General features: G+C 37.8%; 1 protein-coding gene across 5 annotated transcripts in view; it reads left to right on the top strand.

Moving 5' to 3' along the window:
- MCM9 (minichromosome maintenance 9) overlaps window positions 1-27928 on the top strand; it is an 86009-nt gene that overhangs the window by 54206 nt on the left and 3875 nt on the right. For all 5 annotated transcript variants that reach the window (XR_016054249.1, XR_016054248.1, XR_002282512.2 and 2 more), the window contains exons 12-16: window positions 16246-16318; window positions 18010-18076; window positions 25349-25430; window positions 25619-25740; window positions 25826-25896. Coding sequence is in view for 2 of the 5 variants with exons in the window: in XM_020673168.2 (XP_020528827.2) it covers window positions 16246-16318; window positions 18010-18076; window positions 25349-25430; window positions 25619-25740; window positions 25826-25896 (415 nt within the window). In the remaining 3 variants the exon portion in view is untranslated. The remainder of the gene's footprint in view (window positions 1-16245; window positions 16319-18009; window positions 18077-25348; window positions 25431-25618; window positions 25741-25825; window positions 25897-27928) is intronic.

Genomic DNA, 27928 nt, shown 5'->3' with positions numbered 1-27928 from the left:
ACCTTTGAAAGGCTCAGTCCCTTCATAAGACTGGCTCGTCCCAATATCACCTTGGCCTTCATAGGTGTATCCTTCATCAACTTTTTCTTCATAATTTTCTTCAGCCAAATTAACTTTGACAGGAGGTTGACGTGAGGAGCAATTGAATGCTATATGTCCAGGCTGTTGGCACTTTAAACATACTATTTTGTGTATTATCACGAAGTGTTTTAGGTGCTCCCAGCCCTCTCCCAACACCACCTCTCCCCATATTAGGGTTTGGCCTAGTTGGGAAATTCTGAGAGGTTTGGTTTCCACGCCCTATAGGTGGTCTTCTGAAGGTTAAAACTTCTTGCCCCTGTATTGAAGTAGAGCCTTTTGTCACTGAGCTATTTCTCCCAAGGCTCAGATTGACTATTTCCTCTGCTTTGAGGGCCAAAGTATAGGCATCAGACATCTTATAGACATCTTTGAAGGCCAATTCATTCTGAATGCCTTGATTTAGCCCATTCAAGTAATGACTTATTTTTTAGATGTCAAAATATAGAACTCTTCAGTATAGTCACTTACCTACTTTTCACCTTGCTTGAGGTTTTGACACCTTTGGTGTAAAGTTCAGGCATAATTTACTGATAAAAGTTTTTGCCGCATCTTCGTCTTCATATTTTCCCACTAATTAATCTTTTCCTTGCCTTGTCGAAGACGATCTTGTTGCAAATCATCCCACCAAACCAATGTATGGCCAGAAAATTTTGTGGCTACTAATTTTACTTTTTTGTGATCTGCAATATCTTTGTACTCAAACACTTTCTCTACTTTACTTAGCCAATCAAGAAAATCATCTGCATGCAATCGACCATGGAACTCTGGAATATCAATTTTTATTCCAGGTTCTCTTTCTCTTTCCAACAATCGAAGAATTCGTTCATTGAATTCGTTATTAGCCGGGGCCACTCGAGGTTGGTTAGGAACAAGATGCATACCTCTTTCATCTCTGTTGCCTTGAGTTACAACGCCGGTCTTCGGATTCATTCTATCTTGAAGCTGAGCGAACCTTTGCGCAAGCTCATCGACTTTCGCAGCTACAGGCACGAATTGGTCTACTCTCTCTGCTAGGGCTTGAACTAATTCAGTCAATACCTTTAATCCATCCAGGGTTGTCTCTTCTGAAGCCATGAGAGCCCGCTCTGATACCAATTGATGTAGGGAGAGAATAAAACCAGAAAATTGACAATAAAGAGAAGGAAGGTTGAGAGAAAAATACCCTCTCTCAAAGGTCTGCAAGGGAATCCACCCCCAAATCAATCTCTTTCAAGAGACCAATTTTTATTCAATTCATTGACTGATTTACTATGAAAGGAGATGTCCCTTTAAATAGACTAAAATAAGATAACTAATAAAAAACTTCTCTCTACACTTATCCCTACTTTCTCTCTCTCATATTCATGTGCCAAAATTAGGCTTCTTGATAGCCACGTTTTCCCCCTCTTGTTTACCCAAAAAAACAACTCCCAAGTTGGTTAATGTTGATAAAAATATACTCTCTTCTAAATTTATCCTTATCCTAATTATATCCCTCAAACTAACCCAATCGATACAAGATAAACACAATACAAACTTTAAAGTCTTGCCCTGCTAATTATCCCTGCGCACTCCCTAAACAAAAGAATAATTAAAATAATCCTAATAAATAACCCTAATAATTTCCTCTTATTATGTCATTGCCCTCTCTTTCCCTCTTGCGTTCTGCGACTCTTCTTTGGCTCAGTCACAAAGGGGCATGGCTGCATCAGTTTCTTAGCTAAATTTATTAACTCTGAAAGATTTGATGGGAAAAGCTATGCTACTTGGAATAGAAAAATAGTTATCCTCTTTGAAGGACTTAGCCAAACGCTTTCTGATGACCCCCCACCTGTCCCATGAGGAAATGCTTATGAAAAATAGGTCGTAAGAGAACCTTATACTCAGTTGGAGCACAAAAACACTCTAGTAGAGTACATGCTACTCATGGCCGTGCATGACACCGATGCTCTCGAGTATGAGCACCTGAAGACTGCAAAGGAGATTCATGAATGACTTGAGAGCGATTATGCCTCACCTTCTCTCACTAGGAAGATAATAGTTATGAAACAATATTCAGATTTGAAGATGCAAGAAGGAGGCTAGTTAGCCGAGAGTATATAGCAGTTCAGAGCTTTAGTTCGTGAACATGAGGCTGCACATGTTAGTTCACATGAAAACATGCAGACATGCCAAACATTGAGTTCTATGCCAAGCTCATGGAAAGTTCATTTTAGGCCTTATCGCAAGAGAGAGCATATTGGAGTTGGACGAGATCATTCACCAAACTTAGAGCTGATGAAGAAGGAGATTGTCTCATGGTACTTCAGCCTTGAATGACTCCGTAAATCTGGTAAACCTTAAACCCAACTTTGGTTCATTCAAGATGAAGAAGGGCAAAGGCACGAATAAGAATAAAACCAATGAGAATTAAAGAAGGAATAATAAGATTTTAAGAATACCCAGTGCTATAACTCCAAGAAATATGGGCACATTGCGAAGTATTTTAAAGCACCCAAGAATACGAATCCCTAAGGCGATAGGGAGCATATGCCTGTGTAGTCCTTGTGACCATGCTAACTACTTAAAAGTGGGGTTTTGGTGTTTTGACTCTAGGTCCATTGCTTATGTCAAACACAATGGATGGGTATAGAAATTTAACCCTGTTGCCCCTAGGGATCAGTATGTTTTCATGGGTGTGAATCAAAAGACTGAAATTCTGGGTATTGGAGATTTCATCCTTCAACTTGAGAATGGCAAAAGCATGGTCCTAAAGCAAACTCTTTATGCTCTTGAGATAAGGAAGAGTTTTGGTTTCGGTCACTAAATTGCCTAAGGCAGACTACTCCACCATTTTTACTGCTAATAAGGTGGGGGTAAAATATAGAGATGAATTGTCATGAATGGTCTACAAGAAGATGATTTCTTTTCAGTTGCAATAAAGAATTCTATTTCTTATGTCTTGTGTTATAATGATAACCCTAATGACGCGTTTATATGGCACTTGAGACTAGGGCACATAAATCTTAAAATGATGGAGAAATTAAAGAGAGGGGAATTACTAACAAATCTAAATAGAGAATTAATCGGAGGCTGTGAATCATGCGTATAAGGAAAGCTGATTTGGAAATCCTTTGTGAAAGTTGAGAGAGCTACCAGCATATTAGAGGTTGTCCATAGTAATATTTGTGGACCTATGAATGTGGTCACAAGGGCTGCAAGAGGTGCTTTATCTCCTTATAGATGATCACTGTTGTTTAAGCCATGTTTATCTGTTAAATGAAAAGTTTGAAGCCCTAGATCGGCTCAAAGAGTATAAAGCCGAGTTAGAAACCCAAACAAACTAGAAAATTAAAGTCCTTAGATCTAATAATGGTGGTGAATATTCCTCACGACTATTTAAAGAACTATGTACTGTGCATGTTATTTACATCAATATACTATGCCGTACACTCCTCAGCAGAATGGGGTAGCCGGAGACGGAATAGGACCCTGATGGAAATGGTGAGGAGCATGATGGGACTTGCTAAACTCTCCTTCGATTTTTGGGGAGAAGCTGTTTTACATCCAACTATATCCTTAATTGGACTCTCACAAAAGGTATTCTACTAATTCCTCATGAGATTTTCACCGATCGTGCTCCGTCCCTTGATCACCTCAGAGTGTGGGGATGCTCTGCTCATGTCCTAATACCCCATCAAAATAGGACAAAATTAGATCCTAAAACTGTTAAGTTCATTTTCGTAGGATACCCACCACATGGTAAGGGCTACCAATCCTGACACAGGGGCTGTCCTTGAGAGTAGGGCAACTCATTTCCTTGAGGAAGAATTCCTTGAGGGTTGTACCACTCTGAAACAAGCCAAGTTTCATGAGATAGAAAATAGTACAAGTTCTGCCATGGATCCTGAACCACCTCGTCTTAGGAGAAGTAACCGAATTAGAAGAAAACCTGACTTCTTCATCTACCTAAGAGAATATTATGAGAGAATTGAAAAAGAATCCTTACATGAACCTTGTTCCTACCAAGAAGCCATATTCTGTCATGAAAAGCCACAATGATTAGAAGCCATAATTGATGAACTCAACTCAATTAAGCAAAACATTGTTTGGGAACTAGTGAGACTACCTCCTGGTAAAAAACCTAAAGGTTGCAAGTGGATTTATAAAAAGAAATTAGACTCAAAAGGGAAGTTAGAGGAATACAAATCCAGATTAGTTGCTAAAGGCTTTACCCAGAAAGAAGGAATAGATTATGATGAAACCTTCTCCTCTGTAGCAAAATTCCCTTCCATTAGAATCCTAATAGCTATAGCATCCCATTTCGACTTCAAATTCCATTAGATGGATGTTTATACTGCATTTCTGAACGAGGAGCTAGAAGAAGAAATTTATATGAGACAACCAGAGGGCTTCATATAAAAGGGTAAGGAAAACCTAGTGTGTAAACTCAATAAGTTCCTTTATGGCCTTAAACAAGCATCAAGGCAGTGGTACATTAAATTTTATGATACCTTGTCATCTGCTGGTTTTGTGCCTAACCACGAGGACGATTGTATATATGTCAAGGTCAGTGGGAGTGACATGGTTTTCATCTCTTTATATATGCATGACATATTAATTGCCAATAGTTTGATGAGTCTTGTATTGGAGACCAAAGCTTTCTTATCATATCACTTTGATATGAAGGATCTTGGTGAAGCATCATATGTTTTGGGAATCAAAATTGCCTGAAACAGACAAGAGGGAACTATTCAATTATCTCAAGAGACATTGTAAGAAATTCGTAAAAGATTTGGAATGGAAAATTGCCGGCCCATATTAACCCCCATTGATAAGTAGACCACGCTTAGCCCAGCCATGTGTCCCACTACTCTAGAAGAAAAGCAAGTCTTGCAGAGAATTCCATATAAAAGTGTAATTGGGTCACTAATGTATGCTATGTCAACGACAAGACCAGATTTATCTTTTCCCATGAGTTTGATTTGCAGGTTCCAAAGTAATTTAAGCATGGAGTACTGGAAGGCCATCAAAAGAGTACTGCGATATTTGAAGGGTACCGTTAATTACAGACTCACTTATGGAAGAGGCTTGGATATACAGATACAAGGATATTCAGATGCGGACTATCAAGTGACCTTATGAGATGAAGTCCACATCCGGATATATCTTCACGCTTGTAGGTGGAGCTGTGTTTTGGTGCTCAAAGAAACAAGATATTGTTGCACTCTCAATTATGGAGTCAAACTATGTGGTTTGTTGTCTCACGGCTAAAGAAGCAGTTTGGTTGAAGAACTTCCTAAATCAACTCAGACTTGATCTAGTGAAGTTCTAGTGTGTCAAAATCTTCTGTGACAACCAAGTAACTATTTATGTGACAGAAGAGCCAAGGTTTAATAAGAAATCGTGGTATATAAAACCGTGCTACTACCACATTCGCAACGAGATCCTAGCAGGCGAGATTTAGATTGCATATCTCCCGATAGAGGCTATGTTAGCAAATTCTTTGACAAACGGAATGGTCGCAAATGTTTTTGCCAAGCATGTTCACGGAATGGGCTTGAGAGAAATTTAGAGGGAGTCATTGTACGGCCTTTAAAGGCCTAAAGAGCTTATAAAAATAATATTTATAGTTGAATATGCACTTTAGTGGGAGTGTATATGTTGACTGATCGACGGTTGGGCAGTTTATAGCCCTGTCATGTTCAAAACCTTTACCCTTGGGCATGTGGCACTATCGAGAAGGGTTTGCAGTGGGTCATCCCTCGTTGAGTTCGGAGAGATGTTCATAGATGATGTTTGTAGGTTAGGAGAACTGTGTGGTCTTCTGTGTGCGGTTGTAGGCCTATGAAAGCAAAGGCCAAATCCTCAACATACTTCCGCAGTGCATGTACACATGACAGGCGCATTACTGGGAAGTAGCTCTATAAAGTGATCCGTGTACATGTGTATAGAGAAAACTCCTTTTGTACATGGTGACATGTACAAGACTTGCTCTTAAAGGGAGGAACTGTATCCACATTCTAGAGTCATGGTTTCACTGTTTATTATCCAACTTTGACGAGTCAATCATGAGCCCCTGAAATGAGACTGTAGGTCATGGGTCTTTGTTGGTTGGATAAAAAAGCAGTAGTGGATCATGGTCTCTGGGGCAAGTGGAGTGCCCTTATTGTCGCTATTTTTGACCCATTGATACCAATCCACTCCTAGTATATTTTTTTATCGTGTATAAATATTTTTATGATTTTAGATATTTTCTCAGAATTTTAAAATATTGTTTCTTATGTAAAATATATGAAAAGAGTATTTTTGAAATTTTTTAGAATTTAAGATGACACATGTGGGACCAACGATCTAGCCCTACGTGCATGTGTATTTTTGTGGGGCCCACTCCACCTTTTTAGAGCAAAATGTGGTATGTTACCTTTTTAGGAAAAAAAGGGGCACACCCCCCTTGGAAAAACTGGGCTTAATCTTTAAGATAGACTGGGAGAAGGCTTACGACCATGTGGACTAGCCCATCCTCGACCTAGTATTGTCGAGGATGGGATTCGGGGAGCGTTGGAGGTACTGGATGAGGAGTTGCTAGTCCAATCATTTCTGTTCTATCCTCATTAATGGGACACCAAAAGGATACTTCCATTCCTCTAGGGGCCTTCGCCAAGGAGACCCTCTCTCTCATTTCCTCTTCACTGTGGTGGTAGAAGTATTTAGCCAGTCTATCTCCCGCATGTATCAAGAGGGACTTCTTTCTGGCTTCAAGAGCAGTAGGATATTCCCGAGTGTATCTCATCTGTAGTATGCAGACGATACGTTAGTCTTCTTGGATGCAACCCTCGAGGAAATCAGAAACCTCAGACTGTTTTTGAAATGTTTTGAGCATGCAACGGGGTTCAAAGTTAGCATGGCCAAGTCCAAAATGATAGGAGTAGGCCTATCCAACACCCAAAGCAGAAACCTCATTCCTTCTTGGGAATGTACAGTGGAGGACCAGCCCACATCGTACTTGGGCATGCCCTTGGGACTGGGGAAGCCAAAGAAAGCCCCGTGGTCTCATGTAATTGACAGAGTAGGCTGAAGATTGGCAGGATGGAAAGGCAGATACCTATCCTTTGCAGGGAGAACATCGCTTATCAAAGCAACCCTAGCCAACTCCCCTTTGCACCTCATGTCGTTGTTCCATATGCCAGCCTCGGTTGCTAAATGCCTAGACCAACTGGCAAGAAACTTTATATGGTCAGGTGAAGCGGCGTCAAATTAGATCCAGCTAATTGCGTGGGATAAAGTCTCTCTCCGGAAACACCAGGGCGGTCTAAGGATAAAAATGCTTAGGACACACAATCAGGCACTCTTAGGCAAATGGTGGTGGAGACTGGCCACTCATAACTGCCAGCTGTGGGCCCAGGTTATCCCATGCAAGTTTAAATCTCACCAGACCTTTGGCTTCTTGAGGGTTATCCAACGACTAGGGGCTCGAGTGTATGGAAATCATTACTCTCCTCCCTCTAACAGTTTGAACAATTCATTTGGTTCCATGCTAGAGGCGGGGATAGACTGCGATTTTGGTCAGACCTCTGGTGTCACACCCCAAGATTTCTAACATTCCCGAGGTGCGACAGACTATTCTTATACTAGGAAAAATTCAAATTTTTATTAATATATATTATAACAAAACAAATTTTTCTATTAATTAAAATTTGTACAAAGTTTGCTCACAATTGGTATTAACATGAAGTCTAGGTATACATCTGTTGATAGAACAAAAACTTACAGTGGTGAAGTTAAACAAAAGTTACAAAGGAGAATTTAGTTATAACATGACTGCATCTTCTTCACAAGCTGGTCCTGATGTGCATTTAACTATGAGACTGCAATTACCTTGAAAAGTATTTACCATAGTTTGGTGAGTTTGGCTACTCAGTAAGTGATCATCATGGTTCTAAAAATAATCATGGTTGGAAGATATAAACATTTTTTGAAGAATGTATATTAAAAAAAAAAACAACGTGAGGAAGAATTTCGAGCAAAAGCATTTATAGATAAAAATTGCACTTTCACAAATCCACAGTTGAACATAATCCAAATGATGAAAATGCATATAAACATTTTAACAGAAATGCATAACTCAAAGGATTTCACAAAATACCCTATTGGCGTCCCAAGTAGGTCACCTATATACCCCACTAGTATCCTGATGGGTCCAAACAATCCTTGCAGGTCCAAACATACCTCACCGGCGTACCGGATGAGTCCAAATAGCCCCTACCTGACAGGTCTAAACAATCCCTGCAGGTCCAAACATACCTCACCGACGTCCCGGATGAGTCCAAATAGTCCCTACCGGCATAATCGGATAGGTCCTAACAATCCTTGCAGGTCCTATCATACCTTACGGGCATCCCGGATGAGTCCAAATAGTCTCTACCGACATAACCGAATAGGTCCTAACGATTACTGCAGGTCTACTTATATTCAAATTATCTGTGAAACTCTTTAAACATCAGAAAGCAACAATATCATATATGCAAAGTATCATTGAAAACATTTGCATGAATTCACTTGAAGCAATTTAATAACAATCACTTCCATTGAAATATCTCTAAGTAGCCATTTAAACTTTTTGTGTAAGAATTTATGAAAGGTAACAGTTCTGAAGGACATTATTGAAATCAAACATGATAACCATCTAGTATTAATAGACGAACTTTTATGAGAATCCAATATTAAATACGGAGTTATCACAATTTATGGAGTTGCCAATTCGTAAATAATCATTTCATAGGCAATACTACAATCAAGTACAGAAATATCAGTTTTTCAAATAATGCGGCTGTCATTTGCATATGAATTTTACAATGTCTAAATATTCAAAACAGTAGGAGGAAATCTCACAATTTTACTAAAACCGAAAATATCACATTTATTTCTAATAATTTATATTATCAAAAATTCTAAACAATAGACAGGAAAAATAAATTTATTTCTAAGAATTTACAGCATTTAAAATTCTTAATAATAGATAAAATATCATAATTTTACTAAAAAGATTATTTTTCAAGAAAATGAAGTCCCTTACACATAAAATTTATCGTGTCTAAAATTCATGATAATAGGCAGAAATAATCATTTCATTTTATAAAAAAAAACAGATTATTCTTCAAGACAATCAAGTCACTTACGCAAAATGGTGCAATAGAGCTGGACAACTATAAACCCTTGTAGCTAGGGAGGGAGAAATCGCTCTGCAGAAAGCTCGAGGTTCTCTGTTCCTCAGTAAGAAAGTGAGAGAGAGCACCCTTAATTTATTTTTATCAAGAGAGAGTGGCTTCACCGCTTTATTTAGTTAGCAGGAATCTCATGGGCATTGAACTATAGAGAAATGTTTATAAGAGAGAGAGAGAGAAAGTTCTTGTAGCGAGAGAGAAAGAGTGTGTGAGAACATTTTGTTTTTGCAAGGAGAGAGAATGCAACCCCTTTTTAAAACCCTACCTCTTACTTTTTTTTTTCTTCTACATGATGTGTAAAAAGGACATTCCAACAACAAAAGCCCCTGTCAAATAAACGTGGCACATAATGAAAAGGTGAAGTGATAAAAGGAGTAAAAGTAGTGATGGTCTCTAAGGACAATAATGCTTATATGGACCATTACACTATAAAGATTTGTTTAAATTTTATTATTTATTTATTTATTTATTTAGGATTGTTACATCTGGTTAGGTCACACCCCACTAAGTGAACGCTTCCCCTTCCTATTCGTTGTGGCAGTTAACAAAGCCTCCTTGCTCTCGGAGGGCATGGTACCTTCAGGCAATCACAGGGTTTGGAACCCATCCTTTAGGAGACCACTCACAGAAGAAGAAACCTTGGAGTTTACGTCCCTCTCGGATTCCCTGCACTGCACCTTTCTCGCCTTCTTGGGGATAGACACCTTGGCCTGGGCTCCCTTGCCTACTTGTTCCTTCATGGTGGCCTCCTTCTACAAGAAATTGCTGCAGCCTTCTTTCCCCCTTAACCCAAACCCGGTGCTTTCCAAAGTTTGGTCATCCATAGCCCCTCCTAAAGTGCAAGCCTTTCACTGAACGCACTCTTACTTTAGATGTACTCCAGAGAAGAGGTGTCCAAACTCCCAATAGGTGCGTCATGTGCCTATGCGAGGAAGAAACAAATCCCCACTTGTTCATTCATTATCAGTTTGCCCTTCTACTTTGGAGTAGAATTATCCAACTTTTTGGAATATCTTGAGTTACCCCCCCTTCAATTTCTGTGCTGACTTCCTGCTCCTTCGAATCTAACTCGCCGAAGTCAAGCAGAATCCTCTGGAAAGCCTCTTTAGCCACAACGCTGTGGACGATCTGGCTAGAAAGAAATTCGAGAATTTTATGTGGTATCCAAAGCGAACTCCTAGCTCTGTTCCACAAGGTTACTTCGATGGTATTCTTTTGGGCTTCCAACCACAATCTGTTCATTGCGATTTCGTCGGCTAGTTTCCTTCGCAATTGGATGAACCTTATTCAACTAACCCCTCACCACAACCCAAAAGTATCGAACTGGACTCTCCCCTTGGTGGGTGATATTAAGTTCAATTTTGATGGATGCTCCCTGGGTAATCCAGGCCCAGCGAGCGTAGGAGGAATCTTCCGTGACCATAAAGGTGAAGTCATCTCACATAGAGGGAGATGCCAAAAACATTATATTCTTGGCTGCTAGAAAGGACCTCCTCCTTGGTACCTAACACACATTTTTAACGAAATTGAGCATACTTGTAGGGGTATAAACATCTCATGGATGCATATGTGGAGGACGTCCAACAACTTCGCTGATCGCCTCGCCAAGGAAGCCGCTAGGAACCAGCCTCTTGCACAAGTCTAAATGCGTACAATAGGGAGTCCATTATCATTAGCATGACGGGGAGGCCTCATTTTTCTATATTGTAGTATTCTATCTTGTAATGGGCATATTCTATAAGCCCCTATCTTTTGCTTCACTGGTAATGTTAGAGCCAGTCTTTTAGAGCTGATCACTCCTTAGTGACCAATTTTTGGTTGAGAGACCCGGTATGTGGGTTACCTCGACCCTTACTTTTGTAAAACTCTTATTATTATAATATTTATCGTTAACATTTTCAAAAAAAAGAAAAAAGGGGGCACACCCCCTTGTTAAGGGAAAAGAAAGGGCATGCCACCTTTTTAGCAAAAAGGGGGCAGGCCACAAATTTGGCATAAGGGGGGGCGGGGGGCACGCCCCATTTTTTAAATTTTGAATTAGATAGGATTTCCTTTAGTAAGATTTGGTTTCTTATTCTAGAGGGAATTCTGAAATATAAGATTATACTTGATTTTCTGTAGATTATGTGAGATCTACATAATAATAAGATTGGCTATATTTTAAATTTAAATAGGAGTTGGATATGAGTCAAAATCTAAAGGGATAAGGTTTCTATCTTTCCACTCAAAATCATGATGGCTAATTTATGGGATGAATTACTCTGATTAAATCTGTCACCCTATAGATTTTCTAATTATCCTAAAGGTCTTGCTGAAAATTGGATAAGGCATACGTAGATTGGAATCCTATGCAAAATAGGAAATAGATTTGTTTCTATGGGTTATATTTTAAATTTAAATAAGAGTTGGATATGGGTCAAAATATAAGAGGAATAGGTTCCTATCTTTCCATCCAAAATCATGATGGCTAATTTGTGGGATGGAGATGGATGGCTTTGATTAAATCTCTCTCACTCCACAGATTTCTTAATTATTCTGAAGGTCTAGCTGGAAATTGGATAAGACATACATAGATTGGAATCCTATTCAAATTAGAAAATAGATTTTGTTTCTAATTAAACTAGATTTCATCCCCCTTTTTCATTACAAAAGATTTCTCTCATGACCAAAGATCTCTCTTTGTCTCACACAACCCCCTCTTTTATTTTGGTTTAACGCTACCCTCTCTCTGCTCTTAGAGAGAGTCACGCCTCTCTCTCTCCTTATTATGAGTAGCTTCTATTAAAAGAAAGAAAAAGAGGATCTTAAAAATCCAAAAAGAAAGGCTTGCTATAGAGAGAAGAAGGGGAGACAACCAATTTAAAGTGAGATCAACTCACAAGTTCAGCTCTATTTTCTTCCCATAGGGTTTATAAAACCCTACTTTATTCTTGAGTTCTCTAACCCCTAAAAAAATAAGTATTGCCTATAAAACTATCAATATCTCAGAGGTTCCAGCAACACCTAGAGGAGTAAAAGTGCCCATCAGTCAGAGAATCGAGTGTGGGTGTACCAAGACTTGTGAGGGTAACTCTAGGTATGTTACATAACTTTTTTTTGTACTAGAAATTATAGTAGAAGGTTGTTTTAAGCTCTTAGATAGTTTTTATTTCTCTTGGTAGTGAAAATAAAGATCCTAGGTTGTATCCAGGGTATTATTTTAATTTACAACAATATATAATGGCCAATGTAAGTGAAATTCAGGTATTTGGAATAAAAGTAAAAGAAAAGTTTTTGAATTTAATTCCTTAAGTTCCACATAGCCACACATTTCATTCTCTAAAAAATAGTTGATGGCAAGGTTAAAAAAAAAAGGACTCGGGCGACTAGGCGGTGTTTATAGCCTTAGGGAGTTTTTAGGGCAATTTTAAAGCCCCAAACTCCTCGTGATCATGAAATGGACGAAAAAAATCAATAAAAGAATGCGATATATGCTCAATTTCATCGTCCAAGTGAGAAAAAAAATCAATAAATCACCAAAAAATCAATCTTTTAACCTACAAACATGTAAATATATCGTAAAAGAAAAAAATTGTAAAAAAAAAAACACATGATTCATAACATAATGTGTTGTAGAAAAATAAAATCAAAATCCTCTTTCAAATATGATAATACTTAAATAATATCAAAATCAAATCGGTGTCGGTGCAAACTCCGTCTATTGGGTTGCCAAAAGTTCACAAAATCAACTGTTAGAAGCTCCAAATCCACCCACGAACTATTGTCTTCGTTTTGGGAAGAAATTAGAAAAACATAAAATTTATCGATCTTTCAATAAATCACAATTTAGTGGTTTTTGAGGGGTTTTTCTCACCCTAAAGACCACGGATTGTATATTGGAGGTTTATAATACCCCCTAAAATCCTCTGCCCCCCTTTTTAGCCGGAAAAAATTACGTATTTTACTCGTAGCACTCGAGGGTTTTTTTCCGCTGCCCAAAAATTATCATGGGCGCCGCCCAGGTCGCCTAGGCGAGCACCCATAAGCAAAATGCCTTACGTACCTGCCCAGACTGCGCCTAGGGGTTTTGAAAATTATTTCGCCTAGGCAGCTGCCTAGGCGCTTGGGTGACCCAAGTTTTGAACTATGGTTGAAGGGAATAAAGTTATCGAAACTGCGGGATAATGGTTCCACTTTATTCCTTTAATCAAGATGACTGATCTAAAGAATGAATGGGTGAGATCTTTTCGCCCCATAGGTCTCCATAATCGTAGGTCAAGATTGAGTCCCATAATGATGGCAAAACTTTAAACCCCAAACCCTAGCCTCTTTTGAATAAATATTCTCTATAAGGATGTATTCTCTACACTTGTGAAATTGAATTGGCCTCTCTCTCTCTCTCTCTCCTATAGGTAGTTACTCCCCCTCTCTCTCTCTCCTATAGGTAGGTATTCCTCTCTCTCTCTCTCCTATAGGTAGGTACTCCCCTCTTTCTCTCTTATTTTTCTCTACTAGTTAGGGTTTTTGTCCATCTTTAAAGAATATCTTCTATGGGAGCAGCAGACTCCTCCTAATTCTTGTATATTTGGAGAATGTGAAGTCTCTGAGAGCTACTCAGAAGAACAAGAGGACAAGGGTTTCACCTCCAAGCGTGAGATGAATCTTTAATGGAGCTTGAATCTCACTTTCTCTTACTTAATTCTCACATTTATCATTTCTTTCTCACACTAGAGTGCTCTCACAAATGAAGGAAGAGAACAAGGGAAATCAAAAGGGGGATGTGCCACCCTTTTCTTTTTTTTCTCACTTTAAAACTTCATGTGATGTAGAGAGAGAGAACTAAAATGGGAGGGGGCTACCACTTAGAGAGAGAAGAGTAAAAACTGGGGTCCTGCTACCTATGGGAGGATGCTTTATACAAATGAATGTGTAAGGTGCCCTTTTATAGGCTTGTGTCATAGATGCCTCTAGATGAGTTAATCTTCACCATTAATATATGTTATCCATTGTCTGAGAGGGCTTGATCCTAGCCGCTCATCTCTTTTCATGCCATCTTGTTGAGTGGATGAGATTCAACTCCATTATCCTCCTAATAAACCTTAAATTCATTTTAAATTTTCGTCCATTTATCGCAAACTCAAATTTATATCAAATTCAACTTCCTCCATAATTGCCCATGCTAACATAACTAACATGAGAACGCATAGGTAGAGAGTTACCCATAACTAATTAGGCAAGCCTTTTAGAAGCAATTTGAATTTTAGAATTCCCTCCAATTCCATTTCACCTTGGTGTGCATGTGCACCCAATCATGATGCCACATAGGATAGCTGGTTATATGCATAATTCTGTATAGACTTAGAGTTCCAATTATAATTTTAAACCACCAATCCCACACAATAAAAATGTGCTCAAATTTGTTTTCCAATTTTTCAAAGATTCACTTGAAAATACTCCATCAAGTATTTTATAACAAATATGCAAAAGACAATAGGGTCCACCATGGGGGTTGACGTCACCCCACGTTATCTTTATGTGGGTTTGGCATAACTTCACTTGATACCACGTGGCACCCATTGGCCATTTGGGTGTTATGTGTGGGATCCATGTGGCTGTCGTTATGTGTCATTTCTCGAAAACAATTTCTCAAAATGCACAGTATGAGCTCAGAAAAATCCAGAAAATTTTTCAAAATCTCCAAAAGGCCTTCAAAGCATTCTCCATCATATTTACACAATTTGGCATCATATATAATCATTAATAAGGGAAATTAGGATCCTATGGAGATGAATTGGGTATCGGAGTACTCTATTCAGCTAGACTCGAAATCTAAAGTCATTTTCTCAGAATGACCCAATAAAACCCATAGTGTCAGGCAGGGCATCATGCTTGGTCATCAAGGTCAATCCAATATGTGGCTTGGGACTCTCAGGCTGTAATGGATTAGATGTGCACCACTAAGGACATGCACTCTTGTGGATGTGGGGGTCCCCTCATGGAACATGTGCATTTCTCTTCCAAGTAGATTAGTATGGAAGAGTGGCTTCCCATTTACGACTATATTTTCACATGTCATGAGAAGGTTCGAGGTCAATGATTTAGGCATATGTCCTCTCAAAGCCTTAACCTTCTTATGCATTGCTAAAATCACACAAAATACTCGAGCTCATATCACCACCAATCAATCACAACCAATATCATACACAATGCCTTGGAAACACACAGTCATGCGACATAAATTAATCCGAACCTTACTAAAGATAACCCTCAACCCTTTCAATGCCGCTCACACACACACTGACCTCATGACACTTGGGGTTATGTGACTCTTGGTCCCAATGTGCCAGGATCCTAGAGTCACATCGCTCTCGTTCACTCTCACTATGATCAAGAGCTGTCAAAAGCTATAGACATGTTGGGTTCAATGCCTTGAAAAGCCATAACTTCAACAAAACCACAACAAGGAAAGTTGAATTGATGCCTTATGGATTCTTCTTCTACAGTAGAACTCGTTGACCAAAGCCAGGATATCTGGTGGGATAAAGTCCACCACAGAAGCAATATCCACTAGGGAATGAATTGAACTTTCCACAAGTTCTGGGACATTGTGGCCCTGGATCGTGTTACAATGTTGGCCATTGATCTCTTATTGTAGTATACTGTTTGCATGGAGTCTAGAGTTGTTATATCTTTCTTTGCTCAAACAGTGTGATTGAGTTATGCATATGATTTGATGATCATATTATCTTTAATTATGTCTATAATAAACAAAGGAAAAATGGATTTAAGAATATAACATTTAGTAGGTTTTCTGGCCACTCAATTGCATGTGTCATCCATTTTATCAAAGCACTTTATTTTCTTTGTAACCAACATGATAGCTTGTTTTTTTTTTTCTCCAAAAAACTCTGGTTTAAGACATTCTGGGAACTCATGTTGCATACGTCATAGTGTACTTCAAATATTTTTGATGTTAGAGCTAATTCATTGATTGAATCTTCAGGGGAATGGATGCTAGAGGCTGGAGCCCTTGTTTTGGCTGATGGTGGACTTTGTTGCATTGATGAATTTGATAGGTTTGCCTTTGGTTTTGGATTTTTGCTATTGGAAGCATTACTTCATGGTTGTGATGATTTCCTGTTCATGTTTACTATCTTATTCCTTATATGTTCAAATGCTAGAGCGATCCTTCTCAACACTATTGTTTCTGGAGTTATGTTTGAAATTTATCACTGCTATCAAAGTTAATATTCAAAAATAAATATTAGAAATATCTTCTAATGTATATGTCCTGGATTTGCATTCAGTCAATCTTACCTTGCATTTTACTGAGTAAATTCTGTGTTTGTTTTATTTTGTGGTTAGAGACTTATCCTTCAATCAGTCAGATCCTCCTAATATAGAAATTCAATTTTCACATTAGGGGTATTCGCTAATCTATATTGCTTTTATTATGGACAATATACCATTGAAGAGAGCCTCTATAGCGGCTTAATACGCTGTCCTCCTAAGGGGTATTATTGGCTGTGTTGTACTATGACACTCCCATATGGGGTAAATTTGGTTATTACAACTTTGTGTAATTTCATCAAGGTACTTACTTTCATTTTCATAGCTATATGAATCTTCACACAAGATAATCTCATTGACCTTCCATTTACTGTTTGATGATGGTGTTGAGTTCTAATGGTAAATGTGTGAAGAGCCCTTCTTAATATATTTCTGCCTTTATAGATTTACGCCTATTATGTGTATTGTATATCAACTTTTGCTTTTGTTTGCTTGCTAATTTTTGCCATGGACTACCCAAGGGGGTGAAATGGGTTCCTATCTTGTGCACTATGAAGTCCATTCAACCCAAGAATCTTGGATGATGCTTTCTCTAGTGCTATCCATCCCTAGAAGTCTGAAAAAGTGCCATTATTGGTGGTAGTGGTTGTGGGGTTGGAGTTGGGGTGGTTGGGGTTTGGTGGTCTAAGTTTCTGAACATTTTCGAATATTAGCTAATATTTGACAATGTCAGCAAATGTTTTGAGGAAAATATGATGGTTTAACTGTTTAAGAGATTGAATACTCATGATACTAATCAATGTTTTTGTACTTCCTATGTTTGTGGGATGATGTTTAAATACACAACTTGATACTTCTTCAACGTTATGCATGTCAGTTGTGCATTAGAAAAACAAAAAAACTGAAAAACTGAGGGCTACCCATATGTACATAACTTTTTTCTAGCTTATATTCTACCATTGAACTACCCCAGCAACCCCCCCCCGAAAAAAAAAAGAAAAGAGGGGTGTAGTCATTTGCTTCTGTCTGATATTCTTTTGGTAGTTGTTTAGTCATTGGTGAGTAACAATGGGAGATGATGCCTTATGCAATGCAAGATGGTATGAATTTTTATCTTTTGTGTAAGTCTATGAACTTTCCTGATACAACAATGTTGATGTGACATTTATCAGCTTCGAGATATAATGATTGTCTTGACTGAAGTAACTATTTTCATGGCATGGCATGGTTTTTCCTTAAATGTATCTTCATTCCTTAGTTTTCATCAACCAATGCATGGATTGGTCCACCACTTTTGTATAATCTAGCCCCTCAGGGAAGTTATGTTGGGAAGCCTTTTGAAATATACACTCACATCCTTCGATCATGGATTCGTGAACCTTGAATATCAATCCCTAGTGGATTTCACTGGATATTGTGGTACTTGGATGTCAAATTGGTTCAGTATTTAGTCATTATTTTTGTTCTGAATTGGTAGCATGCGGGAGCATGATAGAGCAACTATACATGAGGCAATGGAGCAACAAACCATAAGTGTTGCGAAGGTAATCTTTAAATTTCACACTTTGTGCCATATTGTCAAGTTTTTGGATGATTTTCAATGAACATATGTTGTGTCTTTTAATGGATTACTTTGTTATTGATATGTGATAGGAATTGTACAATTCTTTCGAGAAAGCATTTAGCGTTCTGTAATATTTCATTATCATCTTTTTATATGCAAAGTGGTACAATGCAATGTTTTAAAAATTGCCTGCCTCAAGTGGGGGATTGCTGTTTATGGAAAAGGGTGTTTCAAAGCAACAAATGATGTTTAGTAACTTGTTTGACCATGTTCAGACTTCAGGCAAAGTAGGAGTTGAGTGAAAATTTTAGTCCCACATTACGTAGAGACAAGCTTCTCTCTAGATTTATAATTGGGAGATTTCCTTAGCCTTAAGGGCTCTTGGAAGAGAGGAAGATTTGGGACTCTCAATTCGTGCGCGTGCATAAAATGCACACACACATGCATGGGCGACTGGGTGGGTGGAGCCTGTGGCTGTGGCTGAGGCTGAGGTTTTGGTTTGTGCTAAAGTTTTAAATTTTTGCTAGTCAAACTTTTGATCAACCTTGACTGTGGTTAAGGCAGTTTGGTTGCCCTAGAACACTTTTACAGTAGGTCTGGACCTTTTGTCATGGTTCACCATGTTCAGCAGTGTCCGGACACAGTTATGAGTATTCACCACAGGATAACAATGGTTTGCGACCTTCAGTTGCAATTGTGAATGTTCGGCATGGTGTACTGAGTCATGCAACATTTCACCTTGGTTATCAGTTCTCAGTGCAGCTATGGCTGTTTTTATCTCCACCACCTAAACACTTGCTCAGTTAATATCTCATGATGTGTATTGACATATTTTCACAACATGTCACCTACCGTTTCAAAGGCCGATTGCATGTTCACTACAATTATCTAGTTTTCTATAGATACCTCATCTGAACTCATTTTTCAGGTTTCTTCCCTCTGTTTTTATGTTTGTCTTGGTTGACGGATGTCCTATGAATATAAGCCTCGGCTAACCAAAAAATCTTCAAAACTTGTTACTTATCCAATGGAATTTAATGAAATTTTGACCAAATTGAAGTCGGTCCCTAGCCGGAGTTATCTAGGGGCAAATCAGAGTGAAAGATTGTGTTCTTCAAAAGGTTTCTTTCAAGAGTGCAACGTACAGAACCTGCAAATAGCTTCACTGCGCTTGGTTGTATCCTGCATGTATTCTTGCTATGGCCCCATTGCATCTTGGATCTTCCAAGTCAGGGGTTTCTTTATTACATTGAGTCGGACTTTAGGAGCTCAATGTAACAAGCATCCCATCGAGCCGAATTCTGCTTAGGATTCAGGCTTCACCAGTGTTTTAAAATGCAGGATGCGACTGAAAGCAGTGGGGGCCTGATGCGGCGATGCAGTTCGGATGAGGGTGCATCGCGGGGATGCGTCAATAAATATAAAAAAATTCTAAAAAATCTAAAAGAATAGGTTAATGCATAGAAAAAAATATGGAGGTGATATATGTGATAGTACGTATTTAGTTTATTCATTAACTACAAAATTATTAGCTGTCGTAGATTCTGTATCCACTATCCCATGATAAAAACTAGAAACTTGAATCTAGCTTCATAAACTATTCAACAATAGACAACCCTAAGCACAATCTGCAACCCCAAACTTTAAAGTTAAACAATACTACAAACTAAAAGTCCATGAAAATTAAAGAGTTTTAAAGTTACAAACCCTGGACTTGTTGTCACCCTCAAGCTGGACTATCAATAGAAATAAATGACAACTTGTTTTATGCTTGCCCCTGATCAATAACTTTCTAAGTAGATCTGCTTTACTTAGAAGTGATTTAAGGGAAGGAGTGCCCCAAGCTGTTTGAGAACATGATTAATTGGGTAGCAACCAATAGTGCTTCCTTCTTCCCTCCCACCCTTCTTGTATTCTGACCTTATGCTGAATTATACAGTTACATCCCTACCATTCTGAAATTGTACTGCACTTATACAGTTACACCACCTTTTATATAATCCTTGTCATTTATTATCCCATGAAACAGGAGAATCATTGATACAAAAATGTCAGCCATAGATTGCAAAATTCACAACCTACGGATATTCTATAATATTGCCATGCCTTAGAAAAATTACATAATAAATGGCAGAGAATCAAACAATTCATGAGCATATTAAGCACAGGAAGACTGTTACTATATCTGAAAGAGACTTGAAGGAGTCATCAAACAACCCACCTCCCTGACAAGGATCAAGTTGCTACCATTTTTTTCAAAGGAACTGAGAGACGTATCCCTTGCTTCGAAACACAAACTTGGAAAGATTGATATTGTAACGTGAAGGAGAAAGTTTTGAAGTATGGGAAGTATAAAAACAATTGCAGACAGGTGCAATGTTTTGATTTCTTATTATAGTAAAATTACATTGTTTCACGAGATCTTATAACAAGAGGAATACTCCTTACATGACAAAGATTCATTGTATCAAGGTTTTAGAAAGGACTAGGCATCAAAGGAGGGCCCCTGGGTGGGGTGGGGGGCAGGGGCCACGTGGGTGAAGGGGGTTGGGTTTACTTTTTCCTTTTTTTTTTAAGGGCCTCTGTGGCTGTGTGGGTATAACGGTTTTGAGGCATCCGAAACATACATATATGCATGTTTATGTTCTGTGTATGTGTGTACATACACAAACATATATTGCAGATAATTGCATATAACATAATAAGCCAATAAACTAATAATAAGCCAATAAAGTATGTATTTTATATGAATTATATCTATATTGATGGTTTTAGAAAGTACGAGGCATCAGAGGGGGCCCCTCGATGGTAGGGGGGTGCTTACTTTTTCCTTCTTTTTTTTCTGGGCCTATGTGGGTATGACGGTTTTGAGGCACCCGAAACATACATATATGCATGTATATGTTCTATGTGTGTGTGTGTACACACACACATACATATATTGCAGGTAGTTGCATATTACATAATAAGCCAATAAACTAGGTAGAAGTTGAAGCACATTTCACACATTTACCAATCGCAAAAAGTCAAAGATAATAGCATTTCCAAATCCCAAAGCTATATAATTGAATCTAATAGCTCTATGTCCACAACGTTCCGCCTCAGAGCAAAGTTGGTCTCACAGCTGTCCTATAGAGCTTGCCTTTGAGCTTCATTGCTATGTGGCGATCACATAAACTTCTGGATGCACATCTCCACTTCGCCCACCAAGCTCTAATCCTATGTGCGATATCTTCCCCAATCTCTCCATTTTCCTAGATTATCGACCCAAGATATCGACAATGCGCTCTTTTTGGTATTTCCTAACTGTCAATCTTAACTACTTCATTGTCTCTACTCCTATTATTATTAAACTTGCATTTCATATACTCTGTCTTAGTCTAGCTAATTTTAAAACCTTTAGATTCTATAGCATCCCTCCAAAGTTCTATCTTTGTGTTAACGCTGTTCCGAGTCTCAACCATTAAAACGTGTCATTTGCAAACAACATGCACCACGATACCTCATCTTGTAGGTGCCTAGTTAAGTCGTCCATAACTAAGACAAAGAGGTATGGGCTATTGAGCTGACCCTTGATGTAGACTATTGTCACTGAAAATTCACTCGTCTCTCCACTAGTTATTAGACACTAGTTAGCGCTCCATTGTACATATCTCTCATCAAGTCGATGCAGTGTCTGAAAACTCCTTTCTTTTTCAACACCCACTAAACCAAATCTCGAGGTACTCTATCATAATCTTTCTCAAGATCAATAAAGACTATGCGGAGGTCTTTTCCTTTTGCCTTAAACTTCTCAATCAGTTGCCAAAGTAGGAAAATAACCTCGGTTGTCGACCTCTCTGGTATAAAATTGAATTGATTTTTTAATATTTCATGCCTTAGTCATTGCTCAATCACTCTGTCCTAAAGATTCATAGTATGGCTCAAAAGTTTGATCCCTCGATAGTTCGCACAAGTTTGTATGTCTTTTTTGTTCTTGTAATTAGGTACCACAGTATTTTTTGTGCATTCATCTGACATTTCTTTGTTCTCAACACCTTATTGAACAACTTGGTCAGTCAGTCAACGCCAATCTCCTCCATACACTTACAACCTTCTATAGGGATACCATATGGTTCTAAAGCTTTTCTTATCTTCATCCTTTCCAAAGCTTCTTTTACTTCCGATATCTAAATCCTATGATTGTCTCTATGACTTTCGCCCTCATTTATGCCAACGGTTCATTCCACCACTATGTGCCCATTGTGTTCATCATTTAATAATTTTTTAAAACAAACTCTCCACCTTTCGTTGAGCTCTTCATCCTTCACCAAGACCTTTTGATCCTCACTCTTAATGCATTTAATATGGTTAAGATCCCGACACTTTCCTTCTCTCATTTTTGCTAATTTGAAGATAACTTTTTACCTGTTCTTGATCCCAGTTTACTGTATAGATTATCATATGCCTTATGTTTAGTCTTATTATTTGTTTAGCCTTTTTTTTTAGTATTTTTATATTCTTCTAAGTTTTGATCATTTTTATTACACAACCAAGTTTTATAACATGATTATTTGTCACTAATGGCCTTCTGAACCTCAACACTCCACGACCAAGTTTCTTTATCGGAATTTCTTTTTCTTCTAGATTCCCCTAAAACTTCTTTTGCCACTTTCATAATACAGTCAGTTATCTCATTCCACATAACATTGACCTTATCCTCAAAGTTCTATTTTTCTCTTTAACCAATTTATCCCTAAAAAAAGTCTATTTTTTCATTCTTTAAATTCCACCATCTAGTTCTTGGATGCCTATTAATTTCACCCCTTCTCTTCCATGTATTTATGCAGACATTCATAACCATAAGCCTATGTTGGGTAGTCAAACTCCCTCTTGAGATAACCTTGCAATCTTTGCATGATGGTTGTTCTACCTTCTTAACTAAGAAGAAGTCTATCTAGCTTTTATGTGATCTACTTTTATAATTGTGTATGTCATTAAACGTTCATCTCACTTTTTCAAGCGTTTGCTATTGCTAGGTTGTAGCCATAGCAAAATCTAGAATAGTCTCACCCATCTTATTTCTTTCCCCAAATCCATATCCCCCATTTACCCTTTCATATCCTCTACTATCCTTCCCTACATGACCATTTAAGTCCCCACTTAAAAAGGTCTTCTCTCCATTTGGTATGTCTTGAACTATTCCATCCATGTCCACCCAAAATTGTCTTTTAATAATACTACACTCTAATCCTACTTGGATGCATAAGCATTAATTATGTTAATTATCTCTTCCCCTAATACAAGTTTAATTAATAGGAGCTTATCACCTATTCTCTTAACATTAATTATTTTATCTTTTAAATCTTTGTCTACTATTTTGCCTACGCCATTTCTATTATTACCATTTCCTATATACCTAAGTTCATAACCATCTACTTCTTTAGCTTTTTTTTCCTTTCCATTTAATTTCTTGTAAACAGGCGATGTTTACTCTCCTTTGTCTCATTGTATCCACCAACTCTATACTTTTATCTATAAGCATTCCTACATTACATGTGGCTAGATGAAGCCTATTCTCTTTGACTGGCTTCTTTGCCTGCGATGGCGTGAGAACCCTTGCTTATTTTTCATCATCACCGGGCGGCGCTGCAACGCGTCGCTTCAGGGGAACGCCCTAGCTAACCCTTGCTCATTTCTCACTGTACCCGCGTACTGGTACAACACGTCGCTTTTAGGGAATGCCTTTGCATTAGCACATATTGTAGGTTTAGGATTTAAGCATTGGTAAAGTTTTACGTTGGCTGCCTACTTAACACAACCCAACCCCTAAAACCGGGTATGGGACAGGTTAAGGGAAAGTTTAAGGTCCTCACCCTTCTTAAGCTACTCCATGATCTAGACAATAAATTCAAATTACTCAATTAAATAAGCACAAGTCCACAATGTAGTGAAAAGGGCACAAAAGAATTGGTTTTTGGGTCCTAAAAACTTGAAAAACCTCTTGTTTTGCTCAGTACAAATTAATGCAGTTAAAGCAATATAACCAAGGTCAACATTGCATAATCTTGGTCAATAAGCATAACCACAAAAAACGTGCACCACTGGTTGAAAACTAAACCAAGGTCTAAACAGCACTACCAAGGTTTAAAGCTACTTCACAAAGGTCAATGTAGTATTGCAAAGTCCAAGTCTCAAATAAAACTCAAATCAACATGATATGTATTCTCTCAAGAGGTAAATACAATAGTTGTGAAGCCCAGTGTTTTAAAATGAGGCCACATCGCCGCATATGTGGCCGTATTAGGTGCTATGCACTGGGCAATGCATCGAAAATCCCCACACATGCAGTTTGGAGAGAGCGCCCGCATATGCGCCGTATCTCTCCACATCAAAGCCACATCCCACATCAAGCCGCATAATCTTCCACCATTTTTTTCTAAATTGTACCCCCTCAGGTAGGGGTAATAAGGTTACTTTGACCTTCGAAAATGGTCGGAGAGGGTTTGAGGGGAATTAAATCCCCCCAAACAATATTTTTCAGCCACATCCGTGGTTTTTATTGGATCGATTGAATAAAAAGAACTTTTGGGCAGAAATTTAATTTGTGGAAGTTCTTAGATTTATGCATTGGTTGATGCTTGGTTGTTGATTTGCATCTTTTGGGTGTTGATTTGAGGAAGTTTAGGCGAATCTTGTGATGTATGTGTCCTGTCTTGTCGTATATATGTCATTGCTGAGAGACATGTATATTTGTATATAAATAAAATCAAGTGTCGCTTTCTCATTTATGATTTCAGTAGTATTCTGACATTTGACCTTGCATATATACTTGTCATGAGGATAATTTAGACTAAGATTTTATTGCAACTATTATGAAAATCTGATATCCATATTTTAAATAATCTTATGTATTCCATCTATTCTATTCTAATTTTTTTATTTCTATACTTCTTTTATTTAAAATTGGGATTTTTAGCATCTTGTACTATGATATTCTACTATTCCTTGACACATTGGTAATAGTTGTTTTCCTTAATAAGTACGTGAGGATATCCTTTAGTTGCATCCTCATTTCCTTCAATACTTCAGATGATTGCTGTTCTCAGCCCTCCATTTGATCCATATTGTTGAATATACTATTGTATGTAGGTTTAAATGCTGGTCAATTTCAATTGTTTTTTAGTCGTCAGTCTTCTTCCTTTTCCAGAAAGGGGCATGTTTCTTTTTATTGAACTCTTGTCTTCTAGCTAATGTCGCATATGCTTTTCAGGCTGGTCTGGTCACAACACTGAGTACAAGGACAACTGTGTTTGGAGTGACAAACCCCAAGGGTCAATATGATCCTAATCAAAGTATCCAATTTAAGAAATTACTCGATCAAGGGGAAAGAACCCTAACAAATCTAAGTTCATTATTGTTCAAACAGTTAGTTTCACTTGGAGGAAACTTAATTATTCTCTCCCTTTGCATATGACCATCTTCTTACATATTTGTTTGTAAATTGCTTTTTACCTACATCTTACCCTTGACCTTGATTTAGCTTTGTCTGTAAATACTACACTTTCTGGGCCATTATTGAGCCGCTTTGACATTGTTTTGGTGCTACTGGATACAAAGAACCCTGAATGGGATGCAATTGTTTCATCTCACATTCTATCTGAGGTAAATGCTTTATTGCATTCCATTTCTTCTGGAAATGATCATTTTGAATTTTATGATGCATTTTGTTGATTCATTTTGTAATCAGCATGAGGACTCGGAGAAGCCAAAGTTTGACGAGGACTTGACCAGTCTGTGGTCACTGCTTATGCTTAGAAGGTAATTCTGATTTCACATGGAGGAAGGGAAAATCAATATATTTGACATTTTTATGGATAATAAAATACCTTTGTAGTTACTCATCAAAAAAAAAGAAAAGAAAAAAGGCGAAAACTGTTTTAGTCACAAACTTATTGATTTTTAATGTTTGCAGTGGATATTGAAAAGGGTAGTTTGGATTGTGTCATGGTGTTTGGTCCCGTCGTTTGACATGTTAGACCAGCTAAAAATGTATTAAAAAATCACACATAAATGGAAGAATACAGGAAACTGATACAGATTTTAAGGAGGCTATCACTGTTACAATAGGGCCCTTAACAAGACTGCACATCTATAATGCCCTTGGACTAATATAAAATGATAGGAATGTCACATGACAATTTCTAATGGCATCCGCTGTTAGTTCTCATAAGCAATTTGCTTTAGGTTTCTCTTGGATCATGTAAATACTAAGTAGGTTACTTACTTTTTCAAGCGTATCTTGTTTTCCTTGTTTCCTTCGAAGAGATTTTTCAACATATAAATGGTTTGTTTCTGATCCATTATTATTGGATTGAAAAACCGTGATTCCATGCTACTCTGTCTGTACCTAGTGTATTCTTGCCCGTTCAATGCCAATTATGGAAATTTCTAGAATTCTCCAAAAATTTATTAGATAACATCATCAGGCTGAAGAAGCTTGATCAAAACTAACTATTGCTGGCCTTTCCTGCAAGTTAGTGTTGGACTCAACACATGAGGTCAACTCTTTTTAAGATGCAATGGTGTAATGTCAGTTGGGGGTAAATTGGCATATCTCAGTGTCAACTGCTAAAATTTAGGACATTCTCCTTATGAAGTGACTCAGTTCATTCAGAACCTCATGAGCATCACCTTGCTCTGGTACTATGTGTACCTATCTACATATTAGGAACATGAAGCAGAGGTCTAGTTCAGTTTCAATTTCCACCAACCCAGTCAAAACGAATCAGCAGTCGTTTTTTACACCGATAGCCTTTGGTCCTTGATTCTGTGCAGATGCAGAGAGTGCTGCTTCTCCAAATTATTGTAGTCCAACAAATTCTCGTTCTTCTTTGTGAAGTCTAATGGAGACACTTTACTTTTGATGGACCATTTGGGATAACTTCATGGATGCTTTACATTCTCTTTGAATGCATCCAAAAAGCATTATCCTATATCTCAAGACTAGCAAAAGACTAGGACTACTACAAATAACTTTGCTCAAATAGTATACATGTTTTTTGATCTTTTCTATATATTGAAAGTATCAGACGTCTTCTAAGAGACTCGGTAATATACATGTTGACAGTCTACAATGTCCTAGTGATGCAGATCAAAATTTTCATGCTACAAATTTTTAATTTTATTTTTGTTAATTTTATATTTAGAGGTTGGGTAGAATTTTTATTTTTATTTATTAGGGTTAATTGTTAAAAATAGGATGTTTTGGGTTTTGTTTATAAAGTCTTTATTTCAAGAAAGTATCTTTTTCTTTAAAGTAGAATGATAGATCCTTTTATTTTGGTAAGAGTGTTTTAGGAAAGTTTATGTTTTCTATATTAGGAGATAAGGTCCGCTTTCCTAATGAGATAATTTAGGACGATGTACGTATTTCCTAGATGGGGATTAATTTAGGAAGTAGAGTAAATCTTTTTAGAAAGAGTTAAGTTTTTTTTTTAGAAAGTCATTTCCTATGTGATGGCCCACCCCACCCAAGAGCGCTTACGTCATATGGGAACTCATGGCTAGAAACAATCCTTATGGTTTGGATATATAGAAGTAGGAATAATAATAAGAAAAGTCCATGTTGGTTTTATTATCTTTAGTTGAGATAGGAAGTGCGTTCGTCTTCTATGAACCGTTATTATCTTTAGTTGGTTTTTTATAAGGATAGATACCATATTGTAAACTTGAAGAGGTGGTGCCTATCTTGTGGATAGGCACGTGGACTTGAATGTATCTCATGGGAAGGAAAATAACTGAGATAGATTGAAGAAAGGCGATAGGTTTATAAAAGGTGGAATGTCCATTG

Source organism: Amborella trichopoda, chromosome 4 (assembly GCF_054954075.1).
Source record: "Amborella trichopoda isolate Santa Cruz 75 chromosome 4, AtrichopodaSantaCruz75HAP2 v2.0, whole genome shotgun sequence".
NCBI lineage: Eukaryota > Viridiplantae > Streptophyta > Magnoliopsida > Amborellales > Amborellaceae > Amborella > Amborella trichopoda.
Note: the sequence above shows the minus strand (reverse complement) of the source record. Positions and strands in the feature narration are given on the sequence as shown.